General features: G+C 37.8%; 1 protein-coding gene across 1 annotated transcript; it reads left to right on the plus strand.

The window, feature by feature from the left end:
- Positions 1–6,464: 6,464 nt before the first annotated feature.
- Positions 6,465–26,788, plus strand: ATP6V0D2 (ATPase H+ transporting V0 subunit d2). The gene is made up of 8 exons (XM_068396974.1): positions 6,465–6,594; positions 14,109–14,280; positions 16,115–16,293; positions 19,064–19,143; positions 20,940–21,017; positions 24,319–24,495; positions 25,885–25,962; positions 26,496–26,788. The coding sequence occupies exons 1-8, from the start codon at positions 6,465–6,467 to the stop codon at positions 26,655–26,657; spliced, it is 1,056 nt and encodes a 351-aa protein (XP_068253075.1). The 3' UTR covers positions 26,658–26,788.
- Positions 26,789–27,644: the final 856 nt, after the last annotated feature.

Here is a 27,644-nt window from a genome sequence, read left to right on the forward strand (position 1 = left end):
TTATTGAACTCCTTATATCAATGTTTAAAACTGAAGGAGCTCAGAAACACCAAAGGCCATTATGTCACCAAAAGTAATTATCCCTATATTCACTGTTTAAACATGAATTTTGACAATACCTCTTACTACTTTATCTGAAATGAGATTTGTTGGATATAATGTATTAAATGATATCCAAAAGTTAATATTTTGCAACTCTACCCTTCAAAGAACTACCATTTCAAAGTACTGTAAAATCTATTTTTTTCAGTTCCATTTTGTCTTCCTATGAGGTCTGCAATTATCTACCATGAAAAGACAGCTAGCAGACATCTGGTATGATACACAGGGCAACACCAGTACACTCACAGTCATGTTTGTTGCTTTAGAGTGTTTAACTGCTGTGTTTATAGAGCAAGAAATAAAGGATCCTCCTGTAAGCTATCTTCAACTTAATGTCATGTTAACAGAATGCTACATTGTGCAGTCATGTACATCTTCTGGTTGTTTTCTGAAGTGGATAAAGTTGGCGGTCAAAAAGATATTAATGTCCAATTGGTCTATCAGCAAAAAAAGCTGTCAGAATTTGCATCTGTGTTAGAAATCGATATGATGATAAGGAAACCATTCAAGTTATGGTCCTCAGAGTGGAGGATCTGGTACAGAAGAGAACTGTAAATGTGGGGAATTAATGGACCACCTGCACTTCATATTGAGCTGTCTGTACTTTTTATCTTAAAGTTGTATCATCCTTATTTTGTTTTCAGGATGTATCAAGGATAAAACCTTCATGATACCTGAAGGAATCGAAAGATACTACCTGTTGATTGTGACTTTTGTGACAGGTAATGAATAAGTGATCCATGAAGAAGAGAAAAGAGTGCTCACCTGCATAAAAACATCTCAAGAAGAGGACTAAAAATTAAGATAACAGAAAAAAGAACTGACACTGTGCAGAGAAAGGCTTAAGGACCTTAAAGATAAACAAAGGATCTGAATTCTTGCCATCCTCATTAGAATTAGCCAGACCTTGGGTCCTGAGCAGAAGGCTGCCAAGTTCATGTGGATGTCAGTGCCCAAAAGTACAAATTATTCACACCAAAATAGGCCAATTTTGCAAGTGACTGTATAAATTTTTTAAAATTGCAGCTTCACTTCTGAAGGCATTCCAGAGCTTTGTTAATTCTCTCAAATCTGCTTTTCTCTGTGTTTACATGTACTGATAACAATTTCTCCTGGCTTCTCTCCACAGACTTAACAGTTTAAGTCTTTGATAAAATCCTTCTTATTACACTGACATGTAATTCCTTGAACAAAGACCAAAAAAACAAAAACCTGCAAAGCTGCTAGATTGTCTTTTGAAGGCAAGGGAGGGGAAAAAGGAAGCTCTTTGATATTTTATAATATTAGTGAGTGATGTTTGTGAACCCAATACCAAAATAACACTTCTAACAAGGAACAGGAGTAAAAGACCTTTTTTATGTAAATTCAATCAAAAGTTAATCAAGTGTAGGAAAGTTGGGGTGTGTAACTTCTGTGAAGACTGTCAGTAAAGATAGTGTAAACTGGGTGGGGTGTGGATTAGCACTGTGTGTGTCAGCTAGGTACAACATTTTTATTGGCACATGATGGCTTAGCTATCAATAAGATCTGCATGGGAATGCATCTTTATCATGCCTTAAAAACAGCTAGAAAGCATGGTAGCTGGATTGTGTCTATACAGGTATAGCCTATCATTGTTCTTAATTTTCATACTTTTTATGAAATTATAATATATATATTTTATTTATTTCATATATTTTATTTTTTAAGCAATCACAGATATAACTGCATTTGGGGCTGTTTCTTCATGGCTGAGAGCAGTTCAGCAAAGCTCAGAAACTGGGACAAACGTAATTGTGTTAGCTGTAGTTGAGCTACACTTCTGCTACCCATGCTAGCATACTTCTAGCTATTTAGGGTGCTAGGGTCCATATTTAACTGTGTTTGATATTCATCTTACAAGAGCTGCAGGTACTCAACGCCTCAGAAAGGCTGAATCTCAGTTTACATATTGCAATCAGAATTGTTCTGCTATTATTTCAGAAAATTAGGGATTTCAAGAGATCACATTTTGGAAGGATTTTTAGGCATGGGTCACACCCATCAGAAATTTACCACAGAACATTCCAGAATTTACAAAGTTTAAGGAGTTTTGATGTAGTTGGCTTTCAATGCCAGTGCAAAGATATGTAATCAAAAAAACCACTGGAAACATTGCATTACAAAGTCTCTTGATCAGTTTAGATACTATTAAGTTGCGTTAGAAAATTAAAATAGTTTAACTTTGAGTAGTGCACAGCTCATAACAATTTTTACCTAGGTGATCTAAAAAAAAAAATCTATTTTTGGGGTGGGGGAAACAGCTGAAAGAACAGGTTATGTTTTTAAAAGCACTTCTGATTTATAAGTAAGGGAGGCGCATTTTCCATTGACAGGATAGGAACTATAGAGTCAGTGTTAGGTCAAAAATCTCCCACATCCAAACAAAAGGAGTCAATATATACACAGATGAAGAAATCTGTTTCACCCACACATTAAAGCAGGTATATTGATAACAGTCAATCTGGCACACATAACTAATTATGTGTGTAAGCAACTGTACAGTCAAGACTTGAGTGAATTTTGTTTCTGAATAAGCAAAACCACAATTTAAGCAGACATCTGCCTGGCTAAAGCTGTTATAAACAGACTTTTAAATGAGATTCCAAGATGACAAATATAGCATCTTTAAGTACTTCTAATGAAAAAAAGTGTAACTTTGAATTAATGTGATTCAGTCAGCATTCCACTGGTATAACACCACTTACTCACTCTTCTGCTGATTCTTTGTCATTTGTTCCTCAGTATTAACCTCGTGGCTAGGAGCTGGCAACACTGTTAAAAAAAGAAAAAAAAAAAGAGGAAGCTCAGACAAAATCTGTGCATATAGCAAAAGTACAGGTAAAGCGGAAATATTTTGTTTGTTGCTCTGAGTAAATAATCAGTATACGTGGTTTTTATTGTTAACTTTAGATTAGCTGAAAACAAATTTAAAAATCCAGAACTTTTTTCCTATTTCTTTCCAAGTTTATTTCTTTCAGTGGAGGTGAAAAAACTGAAGAAAGGGGATTTACAGCAGTGCTATGATGACCTCTTGTGGTTAAATAATATATGCAATGTTTCACAATTTCTCAAAAATTGTCAGTATCAAAGGTTAAATTCTGCTCTCAGATCTGAACATTTTGTGTTGCTAATTCTGCTTAACCTGAATTAACTTCTCCTCCCAAACAAACTACCAGCATTTGTTTAGCTCACCTGCTAAAAAATTATTTTAAAATATCTCAACTTTGCACTCCACAAACTAAACAGGTGAGAGTATCATATTTTCTCACACGGTAATTTGTTAAAGCCAATTCACAGCTCTATATAAATAAACTCATTAATATAAAGAACTATAATTTTTAATAAAAACTTACCCACTACAAAATGTTAAAGAAATCATATGGCACTAGTCACTCATTATAAGAAATTAGAATAATACATATTGAACATGATATTGATAGATTACTACAATAGATACTGAACATACATATATTTTTATATAAAAACTTAGTGCATTAGCTAATTATATGTATCATGTCTAAATTACCGTTAAAGCTGTCTCATCACTTTTTCTTGTAAGAAATATCAGAGAACTGAGCATTTTCTGAAGTTGTTGAATGCAGTCTATTAACCTGGATCACACCATCTGACACCTCATCCCTTAACAGACAAAATCACTCAAGACTTTAGCCTGATTTTGCAATTTCCTGAAATCATTCAAAATTACACAGATTTCATGAAACAACTTTGCTGAGTAATTATACTTCAAGTGATGGTCCCGACAGTATTTATGGATCTCATGGCACCACTTTCTCACTGGAGGATCACCAGTGGTGGTATTTGCACCTGCCAGGCAGTATTCACATGACCCCGCACCTTACTAAATTTAGGATCTATTGCAAAGCTATTTCTGCACCAGCTCTGCTGTCTGAAGTTTTGGAAGCTGGTCGACAGCATAACCTTGGACTGCCACCAGCTGGGTATGTGCCACATTCTGATACGCTGTGATTGCAGCTGGGGGAGGCCTGAATTCGGCTGCTGTGAGGCATTACTTTTTTATGTAACACACACATTAGAGACGTGTGGGTTAAAACCAAACACTGCTCTTAGTGTACACAATAAGGAGTCCCTCAGGTTATTACTTCTCCTCATTTCTTTTCCTTGAAAAAATTATTATCAGAGGCTGTCAAGCAAAACATGCTAGAACAATGATGACGACAACAAAACCAAAGCAGGTTTAAGTTAAAATGTGGTTATCTTCATATGCCAATAAGGAAGCACTGAGACTGGTCACATATCCTGAAAAATCTCCCTGGCTTTTGAAACATCATTGACAAACTTATTCTTGCACGAGGAGGTTCTGAGCACTGCTGGCATGCAGACTTAGGAGACAAAACCAAATTGTTTGTGTGGGCAAGGGAGCTGCTGTATTTCAGCTGTCAAATAGGCCTAATCTGTCTCATTCTCCTTTAGCTGGGTTAACTCTGCAATGCTAAGAACTGACTGACTTAAAACTGTAAGCCTAATTTACAAGGAGCAAACTTCAATACTCTAGGCACTATTTGAACCCTCTGCTAATTAGAGTTTGCATGTCTGAGCATGCAATTTTTTTAAATGTCTAAATGCTGTAATCATTTCCCCTGCAGTCGGTTACAGGTGTGGTAATAACCAGCCTGAGACAATTATAATTTGACCCTCAAGGTGCTGTACTATTACTCCCCTGGCTCAGCCTGGCCTGCCTTGTGGCTCTTGGTCACTTCTTGCCCCTTGGAAGCTCCTGGCCAGCCAGCCAAGCAGCCAGCTAGCCAGTGACCTTCCTAGAGGAGGTAGTGGGTGGCTGCTTGGGCAGCAAACGCCCAAGCACCTTGTGCCTCATTGTATGGCCTGCAAAGCCTTGCTGCGCCAGGAGCAAGGCGGTATAGACAGGAATCCCCTGGTGAGTACCAAGCTGTCATCAGGCTCTCAGCTCCCAGGACAGGGGAGTAAGTCTCATAGTCACAGCCTTGTGCCCATAGGTGCTGACTCACAACTCTTGCTGCAGCTTCATTTCACTGCAAGGGATCAATAGAAAAGGCAAGCTGCATGTCTTCAGCGGACACAATACACCAAACATGTTCAAAGCACTGAAAATTGAGTCTAAGTGCTGAGATGCAGATGGCATACAGCTGTTGTAGTTTCTGTTGCTTGTGTTAACCCTCCAACCATGCAGCAGTCTTCAGACACCTCACTGCAACGTTTCCGAGCTCCAGTTAAATACATGTCTAAATATCACCTAGTGCAAAGCTTGAAGACGTGTTGCATATGTTAGTGAATTTAGGGAGAAAAAAGACTTTTTGTGTTGATTACAGAAGCATAGCCACTTCGAACTGTCAGCTTTGGGGCACCTAAATCTAAAGTTGCGCTACCTTTACTAAAGATAGTAACTTTACTAAAGATACTAAATCTAAAAGGCAGCAGACTTAACAGTTCAGTATAAAAGTCACTGATAGATTTAGCAGTTTCGAGTTTAAATTGAATCAAAATTAGGAAGTCTAAAGAGGCTCTAAATTTGCATTATTGAAATCAAGATTCCTATTTTTATAATCTTTATTTTGTAAGAAGAAAAAATATGAGTTATTTCCACATCTTAGTGGATATAACCAGAGCATTTTTCATTGGAACTTGGGACAAACTGTAGTTTTTGAGGTGAGCTCTGGATGCTCACTTTAAAGGCTAATGAAAGTCAAACCCTTCAAAGACCTTTTACCTATGGGCATGATCTAACATTCACTGTAATAATTAGAAGAATCTTATAATTCATATACATATTTATTGATAGAGGTGAGCAACAGAAAATTTCCAGCAAAAATGTTAAAAACCAAAAGTTATACAGAGACACTAAAAAAACATCTATGTTCCTTGAATAGGCTATGTTCTACCACAACCCAACATTTTAGAGCAGAAATATTTTTTCAGTAGGTATTCACAGATAACTTCCTGTTTATAATACATTTAAGAAATGTGAAAATGCTGTCAAGCTTTGTAATATGCTTTCTCATTTTTCCAACCAGCACAGAGCATTCTTGTAAGCAATGGTTAAACTTATACTTCCTTTTTGGCTTCTCTTTCAACAATAATAGGTTCATTTTCTGGCTCTGACAGGAGGGAGTTGGATTTGCTGACTGGCTGTTGTGTAAGCATCAACTATACTGGAACTACACTATGAGCAAGAAACAGGAAGAAACCAGTTGGTAAAACACAATCATAGGCTGGCAGGAAATCAGTGACTCTTTGTCACTCCTTCCAAAGAGGAGGAAAACAGTTGGTGGCAGATATTCAGTACCATAGAGTACCCAGCAGAGAGATTAAATCTCCTTTTCTCCATGCCGGGATACTCAGAGTTTTACTTCAATGTGGACCATGGCTACTTGGAGGGTCTGGTCCGAGGGTTCAAAGCTGGGATCTTGACAAGTGCGGACTATGTCAATTTAGCACAGTGTGAGACACTAGAAGGTAAGTCTGCTGGTTTATTTTATTAAGGAAGAAATACTGTTGCTTAGACCTTTGAAGCAGGGAAGATAAAAGACTGAGAGCTTATCTTAAAAAACAGAGATAACCCTGATGTCCTTTGAAGAACTGTTCTCATATTTAAGTTAATAGCTTTCCATAGAAATTACCCTAGGATTGTGCAGACTGTGATTTGCAAAGCAATCCAGATGATGGGATTTCTAGTTTACATGATAAGGTTTGGAAATCTCATCCATAGAGTTCCCGTGGAGACTGGTAACCTTCTCGCAGATTTTAAACCACCACTATAGAACTGTTCAAGTATAGAAGTGTCATATCATTTCAGCTGGTTAAAATAGTTCCCAAAATCTTATTAAAAACTTACCATTTGGCTTTGAGTTTCTCTATAAAAGATATAATTTCAGTACTTAATTACTTCATGAGTTTTATGGTTGTGGGGGACATTCTTCTTATCAGGAAGAGAAAGCTAGACTTCACGAAGATAAAACTGAACTATTCTCAAGCTTAAAAAAAATTTTAAAAACCCTTGTTTTCAAGGTGACTTTGCCACAGTAATAAAGAGAACACACACTAGTTTCCAAAACAACTTTCTGTGGCCAAGACTGGTCACAGCCTGATGAAGACAGACTTGTACAAAGAATCATATGACATACCTCTAGACACTTAGCAGGAAAAAAATGCAATAGAAAAAAATCACCTTTCTAAAGGAACATAAAGTTTCTTTCCCTGACTGCAAAATAAAAGCTATGATTGTACACTGAAATAATTTCTGTAACATGCAGTATATTAGATTAATTTGAAAAACGGACAAGGAGAAATAATAAGCTCACTCTGTTTTAAGCATTGGTTGCTTTGTGTATGCAGTAATGGATTTGGGGAAATGAGAAGTGCAGAACCTGATGATTCCCATATACAACGGAGTTTTGAGGCTGTCTAAACTGTTAATATAATAACAACATAAGTCTGGGAAGGTTGCTTGCCATTCATCTTGCAGATTAAAACAACTACATTTAAATAGATATATGTAGGTATTTACCTGTCAGCAGGATAAAGTTCCTCTCATAGTTAAAGAAGAAATTGTCAGTACACTTGAAGGGATCTGGAGACTATTCAACTGACCAGTGCATGTACATACTTCAGCTGATAAGCTGGAGAGCTGTATCAGCTCTCCGTGTCATACAATGGCAGTTTAGACACACAGACCACATGTGTACGCTTACTCCGAGAACTGAAATCTATTCCTTATGTCAGCTGCACAAAATCAGCAGTTTCTGTAGCCTGTTTGTACCAGCAGTTGTGATCTACACAACTTAAAGACTCTACAGACACTCTTGATATTGTATTTAATTGTTTAAGTTGAAAAGTCCTGCTCCATGAATATACAGACTTCAGAAAAAGCTAATAGAGCTTCAAACATCTATAAAAGATACAAAGGACAGAATAATGGAATTATTAAACCTTGCCCTTACTCTATTTGTCTCTGCAGAGGAGCTCAACAAATGATGTCATCAAGGCTCCACAAGGAAAAAAAAAAACATAAATCCTGTTACTTCTGAATAAGATGAAAATATACAGGTTTAAATATTTTTAAAAACATACAAAAAAAAAAGGATTTCTCTCATCCTTCCCAGAAGAATACTTACTCATGTTAAGAACAGTTAAGAAAAACTATCTGTATTTTAAGTCATGCTACAAGAAAGTTATTTACAACCTGAAGGTAGTTTTTAAACATTTCTGATATATATAAACCTTCAACATTATTAAGAGCATGCAACAGATGGATAGATCACAATAGAGACAAAAAATCCTTTCCTAAGTAAGATTTATAGTAGGAAGAACAATGACTTTTTTATTTTTGAACCTTCTTCTTTCTAATGTTCATTCAATTTTAGAATGCAAATTATTTCAGCAACAGAAGCAGCAGCCTTCATCAACCCATCTACAAGCACATCTCTACTACCCACTATCACTTCCCTTTTTTCTCTATTCAGCTACATTTCTTTCTCCATTGTAATACTTTCTACTTCTTTTAGACCGCTAACAGATTACCACCAGTTATCTAACAAATGTATTATTTTTAATGAAAATATGAGAAATATTGGATTTGTACATGAGGCTAAATACACTTCTTTCTCTGCACATGTAGGATGCTGTAATACTGAACTTGCACCACGAGTGTACAGTGCACCAAAGACATAGACCTTTACCTCTAAAGTAAAAAACAGAGCTGCATGCATACATTGTATTTTGTTTCCAATTAAAAGATCCAGCATGGTGGATTTGTACTGTGGTACTATTGTGCTTGTTCAATAGTCCTTCAGATCATGTCTTCACATTAAAAGGTAATAAATTTACCCCATTCTGCATTCTGTGGCATAGCACCACACCACAAAAACTGGACTAAGTTAAAAATATTATAAATATGCTAAAACAAACAAAGCAGAAAACAAAATCAAAACGACCCCAAGCAACCCATAATAGAATCAAAAAGATCTTTAATTTCAAGTGGTTTTGATATCTCTAGAGGGGAAACCATAATGTCAGTACAGAAAAACCACAAGAAAACCTGTAGGTTAGCGCTTTACATCTTCTTGATAATCACAGAGTGTAACAGCGAGAGTGAAAGAAAAAAAGGAGGACGCTAATTGACTCACGGTACCACTGTGTCCTCTCAATACAGGGCCGCACAGAGAGGAGAAAAGGCCTTCAGCTTAACTTAGACATCCTTTCGGGCTTGTTTGAATTATAATTTCCATGGAGCTACCTTGTGAGCTGCAACACTGGCTGAAACCTCTGCAACACGGCATAGAATCATAGAATCATAGAATGGTTTCAGTTGGAAAAGACCTTAAAGATCATCTAGTTCCAACCCCCCTGCCACAGGCAGGGACACCTTCCACCAGACCAGGTTGCTCAAAGCCCCATCCAACCTGGCCTTAAACACTGCCAGGGAGGGCGCATCCACAGCTTCTCTGGGCAGCCTGTTCCAGTGTCTCACCACCCTCACAGTATAGAATGTGGCATGCTACTAGTTTGGCCCTATGTCATCATCTGTTTCAGGGGAATGGGATCCTCAGAGGAACCCTGCTGACAGTCTTTGAAGTAGAATATGGGAGGGGTTAAACTCAGCACTTTATTCTTTCCTTGCTTCCTTGTGTGATGGAAAGGCTACTACTCTCTAGAAGAGATAATAGGTCACTGAAGAAGAAGCAGTCCAGCTCTGCTCCCACCAACATCACTGAATTAAATTCGCTTAACCTGTCAGAGCCAAGACACACCAGCATGCAGTGGCTGAAATAACAGCGTAACTGAAAACTGGGGGTAGTTGGCTAGCAAAGCGAGAAGTCAAGACTCCATGTGCTTGATGCCGAGAGACCAGGCTAACGCTTTGTTCAAGTTCTTGCAATACTCCTTCTTTCTGATCAGCATCATTCCTGTCTTAAGTACATTCATCTTAAACTAGTACCCCTCTGCGCATTAATTCCCTTTAGACAGACTGTTAATTGGTTGCTGTTCAATTGTGAGCAAAATCATGTGATGTAAAATCACATTCTTTAAAGTCATACATTTCCAACATATGATTTTCCTGCATATAATTGTATGAGGAAATACACAATGCAGATGGATGGCAATAATGCTGACAGCTGAAATACAGAATTTTTTTTCCTAGGGATCTTGTGGACATGCTGAAAAGCCCGGACTCTTGTGTAGGTCTCCAAGAGGCCCTGAGAAAAGGAGCAGCTACTATCACTAAAAAGTTTTGGTGAACAGGAATGTCTGAAGCCCCTGTAATGCTCAGTCATCTACTCCTGCCAGATCATCAGGTGTCCTGGTTTGGCCTAAACCAGGCCGATTTTCCTTTCAGTGATTTTTGCTTTCAGCTAAGTCTCCTTTAAGTAACTCCTTTAAGTAACACTAAGTGTCTTGGAGGCAGACACTGTCTGCAAACATGCAGTTACTTAAAGGAGACTTAGCTGAAAGCAAAAATCACTGAAAGGAAAATCGGCCTGGTTTAGGCCAAACCAGGACATCACGTCACGTTACTAGTACAGGTGTCTGACTGTGTTAGTCCCCAGGTCTTATTTATGCCAACAGCAAAGAGAATATTATAATTTAAGACCAGCAAAGCAGTCTCTGAGCTACACTGAACTCTGTCATGGTGTGAACTCTGATTATGACATTCCTGGTTGATATTATATGGTATTGGAGCTTGTGGATGACTATTTTCTCAATTGTTTTGGCCAAGGCCATGAGATAGGGTTGAATATGTTTCTTACATACAGTATGCATGCTGGCATTTATTAAATCGTTTAGAAGAATCACTTCTCTAAAGCAGGCTGTGGAAGTGACAGGGTCATAAATCCAATATTCCTCGGCATAGTATTTCCTCCAGAGCTTTTGAGAGCCAGGTGGGGCTTTTTAATGTGTTATAGCTAATATTTTTCATGCCTTATGTTAGGGCATGGATTTTGAAGCCGCTCACTCAATGAGAGAACTGAGGAAAGTAACACAGTCTCATCACACGACTCTCAGTCAGCTGGGTTTGGTTGCTGTTCATCTCATGATGATGGTAAACACACTCCAGAATGATCAATGCTTGGGGCTGATATTTGGGGTTTGCAGTCTACTTTAGAAAATCACTGTATTCGAAAGGCACTTATAGAGTGTGACTCAAGGTAGATATCAGTGGTTTGTCTGAAAAGGAATTGAGGAAAGCTGGAATTCAGATCTCTGCATGTAATGAGGTAGTATTATCTAATCTCACCATATGCCAAGTATTTTTACCTTCTTTGCAATAAAAAGAGAAAGTAAAAATAATCAGTTTTCACAGGAAATGTAGATATCATATGAAAATATTAGTGATTTTTTAAAAAGTTGGTCTTCCATATTTAGACTAATTTCTGGGCATAATTTTTCATTTTTATTTATCTCCTAATCTTGCTTACCTTTCTCTCTTTCTTGAATTAAGTGGTCTTCTTTTTTCATATTTGGATTCTCTTTCTTCTTCCTACATGGAAGCCTGTACTGAAACATGACTATTTCCTAGTATCTGGCTCTGACCACTGAAAGACCAATTACCTCTGTCTTCTTTTGTCAACAGTTTTGTGATCACTTAAGAAGCTATTAGTTTACAATAGAAGCATAAGTTCAGTCTTTTGCAGGAAGATCTAGAGAAATGCTAACAGCTCCAGAGCGCATAAGGCTGTCCTATCCAAGAGTGTGTTGATGTGATTTGATATGGATTTGATGGATGGACCATTCAGTGGATAAGGAATTGCCTGGATGGTAGAATCCAGAGAACAGTGGTTGGTCAATGGCTCAATGTCTAGATGGAGATCAGTGATGAGAGGTGTCCCTCAGGGGTCTGTGTTGGGATCAATACTATTTAATATCTTCATCGACAATATAGATGGTGGGATTGAGTGCACCCTCAGCAAATTTGCAGATGGCACCAAGCCGAGTGGTGCAGTTGACACGCCTGAGGGACGGGATGCCATCCAGAGGAACCTGGACAAGCTCAAGAAGTGGGTCAGTGTGAACCTCCTGAGGTTCAACAAGGCCAAATGCAAGGTCCTGCACATGGGTTGGGGCAACCCCCAGTATCAATACAGGCTGGGGGATGAAAGGATTGAGAGCAGCCTTGAGGAGAAGTACTTGGGGGTACTGGTGGATGAAAAGCTGGACATGAGCCGGCAATGCGACTTGCAACCCAGAAGGCCAATTATATCCTGGGCTGCATCAAAAGAAGCGTGGCTAACAGGTTGAGGGAGGTGATTCTGCCCCTCTACTCTGTTCTTGTGAGACCCCACCTGGAGTATTGCATCCAGCTCTGGAGTCCTCAGCACAGGAAAGACATGGACCTGTTGGAACGTGTCCAGAGGAGGGCCACAAAAATGATCAGAGGGCTGGAACACCTGTCCTATGAGGAAAGGCTGAGAGTTGGGCTTGTTCAGCCTGGAGAAGAGAAGGCTCTGGGGAGACCTTATTGCAGCCTTTCAATACTTAAAGATGGTCTTATAAGAAAGATGGGGACAGAATTTTTAGTAGGGCCTGTAGCAATAGGACAAAGCGGGGTGGTTTTAAACTAAAAGAGGGTAGATTCAGGCTATATATAAGGAAGAAATTTTTTACGATGAAGGTGGTGAAACACTGGAACAGGTTGCCCAGAGAGCTTGGAAACATTCAAGTTCAGGTTGATGGGGCTCTGAGCAACCTGATCTGGTTGAAGATGTCTCTACTCACTGCACGGGGATTGCACTAGATGACCTTTAAAGGTCCCTTCCAACACAAACCATTCTATGATTCTGTAATTGCTAAAATGAGTTCAGGTGGCAGCCGACCTGCATAGAAAACTCTGAGAGTTATCTATCACAGTAAGCGAGAGCGCTAGACCTAGGAGTTTGAATTAGCAATGTAGTAGGTCTTTTGCTTTAAGTCTCAGTGTAGGCAACCTTACTGCATACTAAGAAAGTATACACATGGGGAAATAGGAAAGAGTAGCTACTATACTGAAAAATGCACACCTTGCTAACTGCATATTAATTTCCCTTACAGGTACACCCTTATTTCAGTCAGTGGGAGTGTTGCTGTCCTTTTCCCTAAATATCACTTCAGATTTTACCTGAAAATCTAATCATTATGAACGCCCAAACCGTTTAGCATTATCCCAATCTATAATTTACAGTAGTTTTAATATAGCATTTGAACATAATTATGCAATATAGCAGGGGCTTGTCTAAAAGGAAATGTTAAACTGCTTTGAACACTAAGAACTGATTCAAGTTCTTACTTTTGCCTCATGGTGGAAAATGGCTAGCAGAGGAAATTTTTCGAATGAATTCTTTGATATTATGAAAGCTGCTTTCAACTTTGTTGTCTAACCAACACATTTTCCTCAGTTACCAGGGTCAGGAGCTCAGGCAGAATACGTCACGATAACTCAAGTTTCTGGAATAGTTTCTGAGGATCTGGTAGTTGCAGCCATAAATCAGACAAAGCCAAACCAGAAATGCTAAGAGAGTGTAACTCCGCCCTTTCAAGCGCTCCTCTTCAGAAGCCATTTGGAGCCCAGAATCTGAGCCAAGCAAGATGTGTTCTCTTCTTCAGGCAGCCTGATAAGATTTATAGTCTTACCTGAGATTTAAATGTTTCATATGAAAATTTATGATCCTAACTAATTTAATGGATGATTCCTGTTGATGTGTAACAGTCCATAGGAGTGCAAGAGACAACACAACTGACGCATGCCGTGGTTTAACCGCAGCTGGCAACTAAGCACCACACAGCCGCAGTCTTACTGGTAGAAGGCAGTACAAATTTGCATTAATTATGCATTTGCTCTATATTAAACCTATACCAAAAACTTTTCAATAGAGTATGATCAGACGCTTAATACAAAAATAAAATGTTAGAAATTAACGTTTTACATGTTTTTTTATTGCTTTCTAGACAATATCATGACAGTTTATTCTCATGGTCTTCCCTGAATCTAATTCCAGATCTGAAGTTACATCTACAGACTACAGACTATGGCAACTTCTTGGCTAACGAAACTGGCCCTCTCACTATTTCCACCATTGATGATAAACTGAAAGCAAAACTACTCACAGAATTTCATTACTTTAGAAACCATGCTTTTGAACCACTTGCCACTTTTCTGAATTTTATCACGTAAGTAATATTACCATAGCTTACCACAGAGACTCAAAAAAAACCAAACACAGTTATAAGTTAAAACTGTAAATGCATCATACTGGAATTTCTATTAAGTTTCAAAAATAGCAAAATTACTTTGATACTGCAACATTTACATACTTTACTTGCTAATATAAGTTCTGAAAAGATATATATATGAAGAGCTGTTGTCTTTGCAACTACTTATTTTAAAGAACACAAGCAGATTTTTTTGTGTGTACAGTGGCAGGAGGAGTGGTAGAGATTGAGAAAAATGGTTATCCTTTTCAGACATCATTTAAGTCAGAGAACTTGCAAAACTAAAGTTTGTGGGTGTGACTCATGCAAGATTAGCAATTTCATGATGTACAGGGCAGTAATGTAATTCCTAGGCATATGGCAAGTTCTAGACTTTTTTAAAGAGGGAAAGACAACACATCTACCATACTTCTTATACCATTTGAACATTAAAACCAGAAGAATTTTATGTTGCATATTGCAAGATACTTAGATCCAAGCAGCTTTTCTTAAAAGTATAAGTGCTGTTTGATGCCAGATGAAGCGAAAGTTCTGATCTCAATACAATCATAAACAGATAAAACTTGTAAATGAATGGCTTAAACAACTTTAAGAACAGGGATCTGCTTTATAGCAATATGACAACATTGATTAGTGAAATGACAGCAGGATATTTTACCTAACTGTTTACTCCCCTTGATCTTATCTTTTTAATATATTATAACAAGAATGCTAGACTCTTCAGCTTACTTTCAAGGAGCATTTTTATAACAACAGCAAAATAAAGTATCATTATTCTTTCTTTTTCTTTTTTTTTGGTCAAATGTAGCTGACCAGTTTTAGGCTAACATATCAACAGGATCTTAAAGACTGCCCTAGGACAGCTCTGACCTGTAGGCATACAATACTTATATTTTGCTTCAGGGAAATGAAAACAAAAATATGAAAATTACGGCAGCTCTTTTCTCACACTGATTGACATGCATGTGTACATGTGTATGCACAAACTCTCCACACTGCTGTTTTTTTAATAATGGAGACACTAGTTTAAGATACGTAACACAATTATTAAATCATTGAACTACATTTCACCAGGTCCCTGAGCCCCTCCCTGATTTTGTGAGATCATATTAATCCCCGTATGTCTCTAGCTGTGCTTTCCCGTTTCCAAGTCACTGACAAAACTCTTATCAGCCTCTCTGACAGTAAAACTAGTAAGAAGCCAATAGAAAACTTCTACTGAAAAGAAAACTTTTAGCAATAAAGAAGAAATCTGTGACAACCTGTTCTTAGTTTCCTCATGGGCAGATGTTTAAAGCTGAGTGAGAAGAAAGCCCTAAGACTCGTCCATCTGCAGGAACACTGCAGTTTTAGTGCCAAGATTCCCACGCACTTCTTCTCTGTCCAGCTGGTCTATATGAAATACCAAAATCCCAAACTAGAGAAGCTGCTAGCTCAGGTGATTTACTTCTTGATACCACTCATTGTCACTGGTTATAGTAAATCTACATTTCACAGGTGTTATGCTTATTATATTCATGTTTCAGTTTCCCCTTCTTTAAAAGTCTCTTTCCCAAACTCAGTCATGTGTTTAAAATTTATATTGTGTATTATCTACTTGCTATAAAAACTTGTGTTTGCTTTTGATAAATGAGACATTGATACAGAGTGAACATACAAATCTGCAAATACTGTGGTCGTTTTGACTTTAGTATTGTTACTAATTTTCAAAAATCTTGGTTTTGTATTTTTTCAAAGGAAAATTCATTATAAAGATAAGGTTCATTTCTTTTACTTTTTGTTTCAAATACAGATACAGCTACATGATTGACAACGTAATTCTTTTAATAACTGGCACATTACATCAGCGGCCCATAGCTGAACTTGTTCCCAAGTGCCATCCACTGGGGAGCTTTGAGCAAATGGAAGCAGTCAGCATTGCCTCAAACCCCACTGAGCTGTTCAATGCAATTTTGGTTGACACACCATTAGGTAGGAACACTAAATTATTTCCTATTTGCTTTTTTAAACTACTCATCCTGTATTCTTAAGAATATCTCAGGTGATGTAGCATGTTTTCCACTGGGTACGCTGTGTTTCGGTAACACAAAACATGAAGTGTGGATCAAGCATTTCTGAAGTGGCCTTCAGGACATTTTCTAGTAACATTTAGTAAACGGCTTCTTTATCAACCTTGTGTAGTAGACACAAAGAAAACATGCTACTCAAGAAGTGTAATGGATACCTTTTATACCCAAAATAGCTACTGATTTAGAGCATCTAGATTTTTACTTTGACACCGGCATCTACAGTTAAAAAAATGTAAGATGAAATCTTGCCTATCCCTTACTAAGGATCACGAAGCAGACAGTTACTAATAAATATTAGATGTTGTGGTAGAACCTAGATTCCCTCTTGGGATTTGGGTGTGATTCAAACACAGAGGATATCCCTATTTTGAAGAACTAAATCTAAAAGCAAAACAGAGTGAGGCTTGGGAATGTCACATTCTGAAATTGGGATGAAACTCTGCTCAATGTTGGCTGCAGCAGCCAACATGAACAAAAACTAACCAGCTGTGGGGCGGTGCTGGGAAGGGTACTGAGAATAAGATGAAACTGGATGGATTTGAACATAAATGAAACCACTGTGTGCCCTCGTCTTGAGTACTGTGAGTGGATTTAGGTTCTGCTTCTCAAGAAGGCGTGGTGGGTTGGCCCCAGAGAGAAGCCAAACTCCCACCCAGCCACTCACTCAACACCCACCCCCAGCACAACAGGGGAAGAAAACAGGTGGGGGAAAAAAGGAGCTTGTGGGTTGAGATCACCTACCAAGTACTGTTGCAGGCAAAACAGATTCAATTTGGGGAAAAATTAACTTATTTATTGTTGACTAATACTAATATATTTAATTACTGATTCAGGCTTTAGGAAACAAACAAACAGAAAAAAACCAAACATTTGCACATTCATGGAAAAACACCTTTCCTCCCCCCTTTCTCACTCCTTTGCTCCAGGCTCCTCTCCTTTGCCCCCTTGTTTTCACCGCAGGTTACCCTCGGTCCCTTTGGAGGTGCAATGAGCAACACAAGGAGCCGGGGGAGTTTACAGTCAGTACATAGTGATTTCTCTGTGCCACTTCTTCCTCCTCAAATTCATCCTTTGCTCCAGCGTGGGCTCTCCACGGGCTGCAGTTCCTGTCAAGAGTATCTGCTCCAGCACAGGTTCTCCACAGGCAGCAGAGAGTCCCTGCTGCAGCGCCAGGGAGCGACTCCTCCTCCTTCTCTCACCTTGGTGTTCCCTCTGCTGTTTCTCAATTTTTTTTCCCTCTTCCTCCCTACATCCTGCGTATTTTGGCCTTTCTAAAACATGTTATGACAGAGGCACCACCAGCTTGGCCGAGGGGCTCAGCTGTGCCCTGTGGTGGGTCTGTTGGAGCCGACTGGAACCGGCTGGATCCGGCTGTGTCCGGCACAGGGCAGCCCCGGCCTCTCCTCACAGAGGCCACCCTGCAGCCCCCGCTGCCAGCACCTGGGCACCCACACCCCGTACAGCGAAATCAGAGAAGGTACAGAGCAGGACAGCTAAAATGAACAAGGGGATAGCGCTGCCGTGCACAGACAGTCTGAAAAGGCCGGACTACAGTTTGGAGTGGACAAGGCTGAAGAGAGATATGGACAATGTTTACAAAGGCCTGACGGCAGTGGTTTGTCCACAGTGAGCTGTGAACTGTTGCTTACCAAATCCTTTAGAAGACCAAATCCCAGGAAAAAACTAGTTTTAAAACAGGTAAAATAAACCACTTCATTTTTTTTACACAGCTGGTAGCAAATTTCTGGAAATTTTTTTGCTGAACAAGTTTGTAAAAGCAGAGAGTATATTCAGATCTTTAAAAACATGGAACAAATTCACAGGCAATGGATCTACAAAGAGATATTAAAGGGAACTGTCAGGGCTACACCCTCTAATGTTCTTAATCCAAAATCTGGATGCTGGAAGAGTAGGAAGGGAGAAGACCACAAAACACGGCCAGGCTCACATACTCTCTCTAACTACCATCTTCCATTGCCACTGTTTGAGCCAATGCTCTCTGTCATGCAGCATTGGTCTGCCCCACTGACAGCTTAGGAACAGTAAGGGACTGGCGTACTTTTGCTGGTTATGAATAGAGTATTTTTAAGTGGTCCAGCTGCACAAATGAACTTCATCCTCTGCCCACCTGTTCAAAAGCTTGCTCTTTAGCCAGTTCTGCAGAGGACCTAGAACCACAGATGGTCAAGGTGAAAGATTGCCCCTTACTAGTTGCAACCTGTAGCCCTTCCCCTACTACAGACGTACCCAAAGAGGAAGAGGGAAAATAGGAAAGAGGATTCTTCCTAACAATTGCGGAATACCTGAATGATTTAAGACAAAAATTATCTTTCGTGTTCCTTACTAGAAAATCTCCCTAATGCCCAAACCATATACTTCAGAGAAGATTAGGGCTTTCATTAGCATTTCCCATCTGATTCTCTCTGGAGATGTGGACTCTAGCTGCGGTACTGATTGATTCCCCTCACAGCAGATTCTCATTAAAAAGGAGGGAGTAGGAGGATAAGGGGAAAATCAAGAGGATTTATCTTCCTCTCTGTTAAATGACTCTTTCTTGTACAACAGAAACCTCAGATCCTTGCTCACACACTGGTGAATGGCAATAGACAAAAGAAAGATGCATGTTACCAGTATGTAGATTTATACCGCAAAATAATAAACTCTGCTTTCAGCTGCTTTCTTTCAAGACTGCTTATCTGAAAATGACCTGGATGAAATGAACGTTGAAATAATGCGCAACAAACTGTACAAGGCAAGTTCTTGCAACATGGGGTCTTTCAAAGTGTCTCAGAAAAGGAGGTCAGTATCATTAACCCTGTTTTATGGATGGGGCAACAGAAGCATGGTGAGATAAAGCAAGCTGTCTAAGGTCATGTGGTTGATGACAAGTCCAGGAATCAAATCCAGCTCCTTTCATTTCTACTCCACTGTTTGGAGAGATTTCAAATTCTATGTCTGCATCCAAATTCTAATTTAATATCTCATTAATGAAAATGCTTTAGATGTCAGGGTAATATCCAGATCCATTTGTTTATGAATAACTCAGTTATCCACCACATGCCACAGAACTGTTAGCTCCTAAATGAGCCTAGACAAGCTTTTGGCTAACATTTATTTTTATTTATAAAAGGTAGGTGTGATTTGAAAAGGTCTAATTGCTTTGAGTCTGCATAACACTTTTTTTACTTAAGGGTTTTGTTTAATTTTCATTCCTTTTTAAATTATCTTTAGCATTGCTACAGTACGCTGCTGTAAGCATCTAACGTGCCTTGCATTTTCAAAGTACTTTACAAATATTAGCACACAGGTCAATACTAGGATGGTCCCTTGAAAGGCTATACATATTTCATTCCATTAATAGTTCCTCCTGGCACATTCTCTCCAAATTCTTTGTTATCTTTCTTTCACAGTGGATGCCCCAGGAAGTATTCTTACAGTGATCTGATTGCACTAGGGGTGAAGGAAAAAATCCTTCTGTTTGTCTTACGATATTTTTAAATTCCCAAGCCAATATATTCTGCTACTTCCTCTCATTCAAAACAACATCAGTTATGCTCAAGTATTTTAATTCTTTCACAGTACTACTAAACTAGACACTCTTTTTCCATTTGATAACATACAGATTTGATTCTTATATCCTGTGTGGATAACCATACATTTAGACTTATTAAATCTATTTTTTTTTCATCTCACTCTACTAAGTATCAGGGGGATCATTCTGCAAACACTTCTAAATTATTAATATATCCTTTCTCCTCTGCTTCAGCTGTCAATGTGATCGATTATGCTTCAGCTGTACTATCAGATAGCATTAAACAGAACCTAGCGCATAATCCCATGCAGCAGATCCCCCTTGAGATGTCTTTACTTAAATTCACTTACTTGCATTGTTAGTGACAGCTTCTTTTAATAAGATTGTGTGAAGTTGTAGCAAATGCATTTTCATAACATAAATGTTCCCTAAGACAGTACTTTGGGGGATGGAGAGGCAGGGGAACAGATATTTAGGGTCCTTCCTGCACAGGTATTTTGAAATGGGTGCGAAGGCCAGAAAACTTAATAGACCAGAGCACTCTGCAGACCAGTATTACAGAAGCTTTGTCTGCTCTTCTGTCCTAATCCAGGGTTTAGAGTAGAGCAGCAGGGATTAGTTTGTGTATCCTCATAGTGCTGGCCCAACAGCCATGGCATATCCCTAATCCCCTCCTCCACACTATAAATGCACAGTTCCCTTCAGCCATCTGCTTATTATGCAGTGGAAGCTCAATGGAACTCAAGAAGTTCCTTCTTTAGAGAGAAAAGAAAAAAATATTTGTCCTATAACAAATTTTGAAAACATTTGAACACGTATTGTAATAACAAGGTATTTGCATTTTAATATTTCAACTTTCAATCCAGCAAAGTAATTAAGCACATACTTCAATTTAAATTCATAGGTAGTATTATCAAAGTTAATGGAAGTATTTAAAAATGAGGTTCGTAACTATGTGCTGTGCTGGTCCAGGTCTTAAATAGCATTTAAAATATTTCTCTTCTTCTCTCATGTAGTCTTATCTTGAGGCGTTTTATAAGTTTTGTGAAAAACAAGGTGGTACTACAGCAGAAATAATGAGACCTATTCTTGAGGTAAGAAAAATCCAGTCTTTGTACATGAAAGCACTCCATAATGTTTTTGTAATTAGGTTACTTTGTTCTTCCGGTTCCTCCTCTCTCCATTTGCAAAGTTATCTATCCAATGTTTCCTTCTCCTCTGAATAATAAATGTTTTTTTAAGACACAATGAATACTGCATTCTAGGATGACTTTTACCTCTTGACTAGAAAAGCAGCTAGTCCATTACCAGGGAGGAATTAGACTCAGTCAGTATTTTTCTGTAACAGAGAGCAGAACAGAATAAATGGTTCACTAATCTCAAACTGTTGCCCCTTAACATTTTTCTGTATTATGTGGAAAAACTGAAAAAGTGGACTGTTCTTACACATCCTAGCTCAAAATTAAATTTGGGAAGCTAAGGTCTGGCATTACTGTATATTTACTAATAAATAATCTTTAAGCTTCATGGCACTATTACGTTTGTTTACTCTCCTATTAAAATCAATGGTTGAAGTTAGAGTTGAGTGACCTTTGGAACTAGTGTCATACAGAAAAGTCCAACATTCCATGTTTTATTTTTGTCTCAACTCAAAAAATGTTAATATTTATTTTTTCCATGACATACAAAATTCCTAACATCCTCCTCCCCAAGCCATACCTGCAGCATAGTGAATGATGTTCTTGTATCTGTTATTGTAATAAAAGATGTAGAAATTTCTAAAATTGAGTTCTTGGCATTCAGCTCATTTTTTTTTTCACATGGTTTATCACAATTCTTTGCAGAGTTTGAGAGCCAGATCATCCATTTGCTTCCAGGAGTCTTTTTTTTCTGGATAAGCAAAATTTACACCCTGGAAACTAAACGAAATTCACTGAGCTCTGATGACATCACACTAAAAGTTTGCATTATAAGAGAGAGATAATAACCCTGGGAGCTCAGCCCTGAAGAAAGAATGAGCTTAAATTACATCTTACAAAATAATGTCCTGAAAGGGAATGCAATTTCACATTTTATTTAACCAGGTCATAATGTTTCAGTTTATGTTCTAAAGAAGATATTCTTAATCAAGTTAAATTGACCAGGAATTAGGTATTCTGACTATTCTTTTCTGAAAAAAATAAAAATCAAGAGATTGGCTGGCAGAGGTAAAGATATTTCCCACAGTCGACTCAGATTTTTCAGAAAGTTAATTTTCAGCTAGAAATTCATGTTGAGAGCAGATTACTTACAACACTAGTTTAAGCATGTTGTAAAACTCTCTTTATGCCAGTGGTAACAGTTTGGTCTACGATAAGCTTCTTTAAAATCCCTATCTAATGTCAATCAGCTAGGAGGATAAACTTTTCTCTAGATTTCCTTTTCTATAACATTTTAATAATCTGAAGACACGCACAGAGCAGATTGCTAATGGTTGAATTTACAAAAAGCCAAAGTTTAATTATTCAAAAGAATACTTGCTATTTATTCTGTAATCTTATATGTAAGACCACCAATCTGACCCTATCAGAATGAGGCTGAAGTATTTAGCTCCCCAACTCCTCGACCACCAGTCATGGTGCCAACCCTCCACATTAAAAGTACTGACGATCTCTCTTCCACCATCAACAACAAACATTGCATATTTAACCCTGAATCTGGCAAGAAACTGCAGGACTGCACTGCAGCTAGTGCTGTGCCTGTTATTAGGGCCCCATGCTAATTCTCAAGTAGCAGACATGCTACTTCAGTTTCCCATACAGAAACTAAAGCACTTAGGAAATGGTCATCCTGTGACTCCGCCTCTACATGCAGCAATCAAATGGCCCAAGTCACCAAGTAACTGCCTCATGGCCTTACTCATTATGGAGAACCTCATGTGACAATAATTTGATGAATTGAGAGGTCTGTTTGGATGGGACTGATCCTGCAAATTTTCTCAAACTGGGAGCCACCAGAACTAGGCCCCAAACTTGCTAGCATAGTTGCAATTACCTCTGAGCACACTTTTTTTCCCAATAAAATATTACAAACCTAACAGCTAGATTCTACATGGCTTTAACAAGTTAAAAAACCAAAGCATTTGTCCTTCCAAAACAGTTTCACTAGGGCTGATATGCCTGTTCATATTAATAAGGCAAGTGAAATTTGGCCCTGTTATTCATTAGCTAGAAATCTTTTCAAGCACACTTATTTTCTTCTCATTTTCTCTATTGTTTGTTCATTTTCCTTACTCTGAAATCAGTGCCAGAGGGCAGCTGGGTCCCTCTTACTGTGTGTTCCAGTACACAGGAGTAGGATCTATGAATATGTGCTTAACTGCTAAAGTTGTAAAACTGTGTTGCATCTGTAGTCTTATTATTCAACAGAAAAGAGTACCTTTCTGCTTAAAACAGTTCAAAAATTCATAGCATATGAAATTTTGCAAGCTGCCTAAAATGTGTGTATACTGTATATGCTTCACTTGGAAGATTTTCCTACGTAATCACTGCAATTAGCAAGCACTTTGCTGTTCTTACAACATGAAAGTAAGTAATAACAGAAAGAAATACAACCATAGTCAATTTAGATGTCAAGACAGAAGAATAGGTTTAAATCGGACAGAACTGTGTAAGATTATTTTTATTTACCATTACATTTTTAATTCATACTGCAAGAATGGCAAGTGAAATTTTGCCTTGTATAAAAGAACAACCTGAGATCTAGACATTAGAATGACTTTCAGTCTACTGCTGCAGGGAAAATACAGATACTACAGGCATCTAAACCTGGCAGAAGAAATATAGCCCTTGATTATATGTGTTAAAAATTAACTGTTATTTGAAACACTTGAAAACTTTAACTTGGCAAGTAAGCAGCCCCCTCCACCTTATTAAATTATCATTTTAAATATGCATTCAGAAACTATTTTTTTTTCAGAACTTCCATTCAATCTTTACTCTCAACAGCACTCTCAGTTGCCCCAGGACAGTACTATTGATTCTTGGTGCTTTCCTGTATTGTTATTATTTATATGAGTATTATTTCATAACTTCAGAAGGGTGTGTGAGGAGATTTTTTGTTGTCAGCCTCTGGGTAGCTAAGAAGGGAAATGAGGAAGTAGAGATATTTTCAGTACAAAAATCACAGAATAAAAGCTGTGCTTGCAAAACAGTTTGATTTTCTAGTTAAAATTTAACAAGTATTTGCAAATAAGGATTTACAATTTTTAAAATAAGGTATGTTTCTAATGCTCTGAAGTCCACTTTTTTTTTTTAAGGTTCCATAGTTTAGCTTACTGAAAGAAAAAATATCCCCATCTTAATTTTGAATGAGATCTCTAATAACACTTCTTTATTCTTTGTTTTGCACATTAAGTTTGAGGCAGACAGACGTGCCTTTATCATCACCATCAATTCATTTGGCACTGAATTGAGTAAAGATGACCGAGAGAAGCTGTACCCAACTTGTGGAAAACTGTATCCAGAAGGCTTACACTTGTTGGCCAATGCAGATGACTATGAGCAAGTGAAGTGTGTTGCAGACTACTATGCAGTATGTAATCTAATTTCTTAAAACAAAAAGCCAAAATACAAATACTTAACATCTCTTGATATAAGCAAACTTTTAAAGAGTATTCACATAAGTTAAAAGCATTTTTGAGAGAGAAAAAAAATCAGCGAATATACAAAAGATCCCATAAAGATGTGTATGGAACCAAAGGCTGTCGATATGAAGATGTAAGATATGTTATTACCTTAGTGCAATACCAAGTTCCTCTTACAGTGATGTTTAAATAAGACCAAATCACATTCTAGTAAACAAAACTCTTCCTACTTCATTAACTCTCCCCAAATTTAGTTTCACTTCACAGCTGCTGCCTCTAAGATTTTGGAGCAAAAGCATAAGTCACTTTAAAATGAACTGACCAAACAATTCATGTCACAGATGACTGCAAACCAATTTATTGCTAGTGTACTGTAAAAATGTCCTTCTGAAAAGTTTTCTTTAAATCACTGATTGATTCAAAGAAGTAGATGAAGTTGTTAATACTGACGTGTCTAGTGCTGTTATTAAAGATGAACCAATATGCAACACTTGCTCTACGAATTAACTGTGGTACTCTACCTATAATATTTAAGCTACCTCCAAGTAGATACACAAAATAAAATGATGTCTGGCCTACTGCTTTTTCCACAGAAGAAACAAAGCTGGAGATGCACATCTGTTCCTGTGCATAAGCAATATGTTGGAAGCATGTGTCACCATGTCAACGTGGTGCAGAGAAAGCCTATTCATGTGAGGGTGGGATATTTAGATGAATTTAGGAACCATTGTGCTAGACCTATACTGCACTGCTACTTTACAGGAAAAACAAAACAAATACACAGAGAAGCAAATTACACAGAAATGTAACACTCAGAAAAAGAAGTCAAATATATCTGCGCAGAATATTCCAGGATGACATATCAGACTAATGGATTTAGATACAATATTAACACAGACAAAGCAAATCCAGCTGACTACTGGAAATAAAATGAGCAGTGATGTGAGGATCAGAGTTCGGGGTTTTGGCTCCATTTACAGCTCTGGCTGTCATGGATACTATTTGTACAAGAAGTTCAGTGCTCTCTGTCCAAAGGAGTGAAAGGTCATGTGTCATTCTACAATAAGTCTCTTTTAGGGCCTTCAGTAAATTACGTTTAAGTCGTAGGAAATGATGGTAAGGAATACAAGAACGAATGTGATTTTTCTTTCTTTTGCTGACTATATGCTTTTAACTTTTGATTTATGTAGAACTATCATCTATACATGAGTTCTTCTATACAGAAATATTACTGCAGGTAATTAATGCAGGTTAATTCATAAAGTAATGTAAGGTATCTGTGCTGCAAAGAATGCAAAAGTACCTTATTTCCATTGGGTGGTTGTCTATGCTTTTAGGAATACAAAGCTGTGTTTGAAGGTGTAGGGAGTGGCACTGGAGAAAAGACACTGGAAGATGCATTTTTTGAACATGAGGTAAGAGCTTCTAACCTTAAAATACCAAAAGAAAGTTACCTACCTGGAATAATATTTAAAACAAGAATGAGGTACTAGGTTTTTGATTCTACTATACCGCATCATTCAGCTTTGTAGTCAAGAACACAGTATTTCTACAGCTGTCAACATTTGGCTGAATTAAAATAGTAGGATTTACCTTTTTAAACAAAATAAATCCCAGGAAATTCTTCTGAAGACTAGTTATAGAACTGTCAACCCCAACAGCCTATTCAAAATCCATCTCATATAAACCGCTTAATGAAATTTATTTTGAACAGTCTACTGAAGAAGGTATTTCACCACTGTCCTTTACTTACCTGTAATGTTGCTGTAGTCTGTTACCAAAATTAGTCCAGAGATCACATTTCAATTATATTTAAACTCAACAGACTCCTAAATATAGCCATGGTTGCAAGGTTACATACAAAACTTGACCATAAAGACTACCACACAAAAATCACATTTCCCTTCTTTAATATTTGATCATAACACTTCTTTCATCTTTTCCACAGGTAAAGCTGAATGTGCTTGCATTCAACAACCAGTTTCATTTTGGAGTATTTTATGCCTATGTAAAGTTAAAGGAACAAGAATGCAGGAATATTGTATGGATTGCTGAATGCATTTCTCAGAGACACAGAACCAAAATTAACAACTACATTCCGATTTTCTAAATCTGAGAATTTACAGTCCTACAATGCCTGAAAAGATGCATTATTTCATAGAAAAGAAGAAAAATTGTATTTCAAGAGTTAACTCTTATCAGATATTTCAGATTCTATTAATGGTCCTCCTTATATACAGCAGTGCAAGAAAAAGTAATGTAATTTGAGATGAGTACTTTATAAGGAAATATTAATGGGCTTATTCATAGTTTTTGTTGGTAGATTTGTTCCCCACTGTGCCATTTTAATTTAATTGATCAATAAAAACTCCCTGCAAGGTCTTACATACATATTCTTTCTCTTTTGTGGAAGTAACCTTTCTACCAATGACATTTGAAAAGCTCTTTAATGGCTCAGTTTTGAATTAACGGTTTTCTCAAAGGGCTGACTAAGCCACTACTTCTGTCTTACACTTATGGTCTTCTTCATGGCATACAAGATTGTATGAAGGACTTACATAACTAAGAGAGAAACTTCAGGGTTACTCTGTGATTCCCCTTAAGGAATTTCAAGAGAGAGCTTCCTGAACATTTCTAACTGTGAGACCTCTCTGCAGCTAAATGAAAATAAGTAATTTAATTTTCATGAAAATGTCTTCCCTTATTCCTTTATGGTCACATGAGGAGCACCATAAGTGTCAAACAACGGGTGTCTGATCTACTCCACAGCAATACAAATATCTCCTCCCAGCACACCAAAGACACTGTCTTCATGTATGCACTAGGGAAGATTATGAAACATGAATGAAAATACCAGCCAAGTCTGTATCAGTTTTACATCAGACACAAACAACCCCAGCTCTGACCTATTTGAGGACGTGGCTAAGATCAGTAACTAAAAATAGAGCAAACAGTTGAAGCCAGATTGTAGCAGGACAAGATTAATTCTGCTGAAGAAAAAGGAAGGATTTTGAAAACCATTATCAACATTCTGCCTTCCTACTCCATTCAAAATATTTGCCCTCTTATCTTTGAAACAGGCCATACCTTGACTCTC

The sequence above is a fragment of the Nyctibius grandis genome, chromosome 3, assembly GCF_013368605.1.
Source record: "Nyctibius grandis isolate bNycGra1 chromosome 3, bNycGra1.pri, whole genome shotgun sequence".
Classification (NCBI taxonomy): domain Eukaryota; kingdom Metazoa; phylum Chordata; class Aves; order Nyctibiiformes; family Nyctibiidae; genus Nyctibius; species Nyctibius grandis.